The sequence below is a fragment of the Penaeus japonicus genome, unplaced genomic scaffold (assembly GCF_977035675.1).
Source record: "Penaeus japonicus unplaced genomic scaffold, GWHDUDI00000001_assembly GWHDUDI00000025, whole genome shotgun sequence".
Lineage (NCBI taxonomy): Eukaryota > Metazoa > Arthropoda > Malacostraca > Decapoda > Penaeidae > Penaeus > Penaeus japonicus.
The window spans coordinates 26673853-26678852 of record NW_028234427.1 but is presented as its reverse complement, the minus strand read 5'-3'; the positions used below and the strand labels follow the sequence as shown (position 1 = coordinate 26678852).

The 5000-nt window shown below is 34.1% G+C and overlaps 1 protein-coding gene across 1 annotated transcript in view; it reads left to right on the top strand.

Annotated features, from left to right (window-relative positions):
* Positions 1–2450: 2450 nt before the first annotated feature.
* The window catches only part of LOC147468959 (uncharacterized), an 8876-nt gene continuing 6326 nt past the window's right edge, over positions 2451–5000 (top strand). Inside the window, exons 1-2 of the mRNA XM_086551752.1 lie at positions 2451–2608; positions 4465–4569. Coding sequence (XP_086407878.1) covers positions 2451–2608; positions 4465–4569 — 263 coding nt within the window. The remainder of the gene's footprint in view (positions 2609–4464; positions 4570–5000) is intronic.

Genomic DNA, 5000 nt, shown 5'->3' with positions numbered 1-5000 from the left:
TTTCCGCAGGGAACGCCAAGTAAATGCAATCATCTGTCGGCGCCAGTTTACCCCTGTGGCTTACCTGGTCATTTTCAGAATCGGGATCATGTGTGCTAGAAAGTTAAAGTCATATTCTTTGATAATGCCATCGTAGTTCTCTTGATCTTGGCGAATGGCCTTATTGCAATTCGGTGAGTGCAGCTCGCCTGCTAGGGCTTCACATTCTTTCCTGGTGAGATGGGGGTATGAGGGAGAGGCAGAAAAGGAGAAGAAAATGGTTGAATGCAGGGCTAGGCTAACTAGCGCGATAAGCGATATGGTTTGTCTATGGGTTGCCTTTTAGGTCAGGTACTGCCCAATGCCCAGTCGACATTCCCAGGATCAATACAGAAGTCTTTCGCCAACCACTCTCGCCACAATTCCAATGCTTTGCGCATTCTATAATTTTATAAGATGATGTTTCATTTACACAACGCAAGAATGTTATAGGCATATATTAATGTCACTCAGACCTTAAGTTGACCAGTAATAAGGCCCAAGTTAAGGAACCTAGCCTGTGAAAATAACTTCGACCATATAAATGTAAATGAAATGCAATGGGAACAACCTAAGATTTTTGCGTCTAACGTATCTCTCCCAAGCACATATTTAGTATTTTGGCGGTGAACGTTTCGTAAATTATGTTTGAGTGTAAATCCTTCTATAGCTATAGTTTTTGCTCAATCATTCAAGAGTGAACGTTTTCATAATCACTTTTCTATTTATCTATCTGTTTTACTTTATTCAATCTTCCAGCGGCGAACGTTACGTAAATCTTATTTTGCTTTTTCTTATATGCATATATTTTTTACCCAGTATTTCGTCAGTGAACATTTTCATATATTTTTTTAAATTTACATATTTACTTATTTCATTCTGCATTTCAACAGCGGACGGAGAAGGCGGGAGTAAAGTTTGTCTCCTATAAAGTTCACATAAAGTTCATCTCTTACATTTTTTCACTCTGACGCCTGACCTTAAGCCACCACTTCATTATACCACATTCGTTATATTGTATATCCTCATTATTTTATCATATTCATTTATTTCCATTTCGTGCGGTGCTCGTTATCTTGTGTTATATTTGTTTATCAATTTGTTTCTGCGTCTTTTAATATATTATGCAAAGAATGATGTTGAGATGTTATCATACTAGGAATCATGCTGCCATAAGATTATGTTGTATCATTAAAAGTTATGTCAATATTCGATCAGTTGTGTCATGGCAGATGTTACGTTACCATACACTGAATGATGTCACCCAAGAATATTTTTTCACTCTACAAAGGACTTATGTTACCATTCAATGAATTGTGTTATTATGCTGAAAGTAATATCCTTTTTTGTTATAATCATGATGGTTCTATCAAACTAAGAAGTTGTTACGGGGTTTACTAGAAATGCTGCTATACTGCCAGAAATACCAGAAATAATAGTATGTCAATGTAAGTTTATTGCCAAAGTATTTTTTTTTTCTTTCTTTTTTTTTTAGTTGTGCTCTGAATACGTGTTCCACAGAATTATTTCATCCAAGCTTTACGCGGTAGGTCTGTGAATTCCCTTCTTGCACTGAAAGAATTTGCTAGGTATATTTTACACTTTTGGTTTATTGCCATTTTTTTCTCCTTGGTAACTGGTCATCAAAACACCATCAAATGATTCAATATTGTGAAGCATTATCATTAGCTTGTAAGAAACTTGTTGGAAATCATAAATACAAGTAGATGCCGAGAATAATCATATTCCGTTCTGTTTTCACAGCATGCTTGAAATTATGAATGCAATCATCAGAAAAACTAAATACATGTTTCATATCATGATTCTAGTTATAGACAAGAAAATGATCATTCAATTTTTTACGAAAAACGCTGAAAAAAATGCCAGTCCAGCAATTGTGTGTGTATATAGTATATATAAATACATATGTATGTGTGTGTATGTGTATATATATATATATATATATATATATATATATATATATATATATATATATGTATGTATATATATATATATATATATATATATATATATATATATATATATATATATATATATATATATATATATATATATATATGATTAGAGCAAGAAATATTATTGATCCATCGCTTATTTGAAATCTTAAGTATATTCATGCAATTGAAAGTAAGTGCTAATATCTCATCTCTTTATTGCCAACCCCTTAATTCCAAATGTTAACGGTAATCACTAATAGAAAATTATATGAATTATTTAAAGAACAATATGTGAACAGATATACAAAATCTTTATTCCCATCACTGACTGCAAATAATAGATATGATAATGCAAAAAAAAAAAAAAAAAAAATAGTATTCAGATAACTTTCTAAAAAAAATCATTTAATTAGAATAATTGAAATTAACAACATTTCCGTTATTTTCACCGCTGGCTGGATACAGGAGGTAGACATGTCGTGTGTCTTGACCGTATCCAAAAGACGGTGGGAGGCGATCGACTTCAGCGAACCGCTCTACAGGGAGGAGTCGGTCATGTCGTTTAAGCGGCCGGTTCTCGAACCCGACATCGCCGGTTTCGTCAAGCCTTTTACCTACGTGGTGAGTCGCAGGTAGGGGGAGGGGGGGGGCAGGGAGAGGGTAAGATAGTGGGGGATGAAGGGATAGGGAAGAGAAAGGAATGTTGAATAAAGTGTGAGAAGGAGGAGGGAGGGATAAGGTGGGAAGGAAAGCGGAGGCTGAGGTGGGGAAAGAGAGAGAAGGAAGGAGAGGGGGAGAAAGATCGATTGAAGGAGAGGGGGAGGAAGACTAAATGTAAGAGAGAGGGAAGGAAGATCGAAGGAAGGACCGGGAGAGGAAGACTGTAGAAAGGAGAGGGAGAGGAAGACCGAAGGAAGGTGGGTGAAAGAGAGGAAAGGGAGGGAGAGGGAGGGAGACGGCGGGTAAGAGAGGGCAAGAGGAATAAAAAGAAAATGTGATGGAAAGAGAAAGTAGAAAAGGGAGAGAATTGGGAGAGGAGGGCGAGAAACAAAAGAAGTAGGAAGGAAGTGGGAACTAGGGAGAGAAGGAAGGGGAAGAAGAGGGGGTGTGGGATGTATATGTGTATACGTGTATATATATATATATATATATATATATATATATATATATATATATATATATATATATATATATATATATATATATATATATATATGATATATATTATATATATGTGTTACATATATATATATATATATATATATATATATTATATATATATGTATATATATATATATATATATATATATATATATATATATATATATATATATATATATATATATATATACTAATACACACACACACACATATATATATATATATATATATATATATATATTATATATATATATATATGTGTGTGTGTGTGTGTGTGTGTGTGTGTGTGTGTGTGTGTGTATGTGTGTGTGTATGGTTGGGTTTGTGTGTATATATATATATATATATATATATATATATATATATATGTATATATATATATATATAAATATATATATATAATATATATATATATATATATATATATATATATGTTTATGTATATGTTTATATACATATATATATATATATATATTATAATATATATATATATATATATATATATATATATATATATATATATATATATATATATATATTATATATATATATGTATAATAATAATATGTATATATATATATATATATATGTATGTATATATATAACTTATATATATATATCATATATACAACACACACACATATCTATCTATCTATCTATCTATCTATCTATCTATCTATATATATATATACATATATATACATATATAGATAGATAGATAGATAGATAGATAGATGTGTGTGTGTATGTATGTATGTATAGCTATAAGATTTAGATCAAGCCATAATTCCTGAAGTCTCCCTCTCTCCCTCCTTCCCTCCCTCTCTCTCTCTCTCTCTCTCTCTCTCTCTCTCTCTCTCTCTCTCTCTCTCTCTCTCTCTCTCTCTCTCTCCTCCCCCCTCCCTCCCTCCCTCCCTCCCTCCCTCCCTCCCTCCCTCTCTCTCTCACTCACTCACTCTCTTCCTCCCTAAGACCTGGCTCTCCCTTGCTGTCATGTTTGTCTTCACTGTCGTCATCGGCGCCTTGTTGCAACGAGGAAGCAGTCTTATCCAAACCTTGAGGTAAATTTCCCTTTTGTTCTTTTTCGTTCATTTAAAGTATATTCACTCGTTTTATCGTATCTTAACGAGAAGCAGTTTCGATTCTCTGAAATGTGTTGCTGATGAATGATTATCTCCAGCAAATATCTGACGTAACAAGTTGATAAGAATCTTAATTTTTTTTCTACAATTACCTATGCTATTTTATCGTTAACAGTTATTGATCATTCTTTCCCTCAGGTTGAGTAAATTGCCAGTTAACAGAATATTCTCTCCTTAAAAAACAGACAAGACAAAACGAGATGTTCGGCCACTGAAGGCATGGGAGGGAACATAGACAAGTTGTCCCGCTGGGCGCTCTCCGTTCTCTTGTCTCAGTGTGAGTGCCGATGGTAGAACTTTTCTTTTGTTCTTTGCGCTTCTCCTTCCCGTCTCCTGTACCCTTCCCTCTCTCCTTTCTGCCTTACATTCACCCTTCTTCCTCTCCCTCCCGCTCTCCCTCTCTTAATGTCATATATGCTAATGTTGTGCATCATTTATTCGTATGAATATGTAATGCTTCATCTCATAATCGTGATTGTTGGTGTCTTATTAAGCTATCCGCCTGCCTCTCTAGTGCAGAAAAAAACATCCGTTACAGTCACAATGCAACTCAGCAAGCACATACTGCCATCCCATTACATATGCTGACAACCATGAGCAAGATAATGTTCTAATTTTGCATTATATCTCCTTCTTAAGTTTGTGAATATATCCTGCCCTAAAAGATCCCTTCCAGAGAGGCTGGAAGAGATACACAAGGCCTTGTAGTTCCTGCATATCC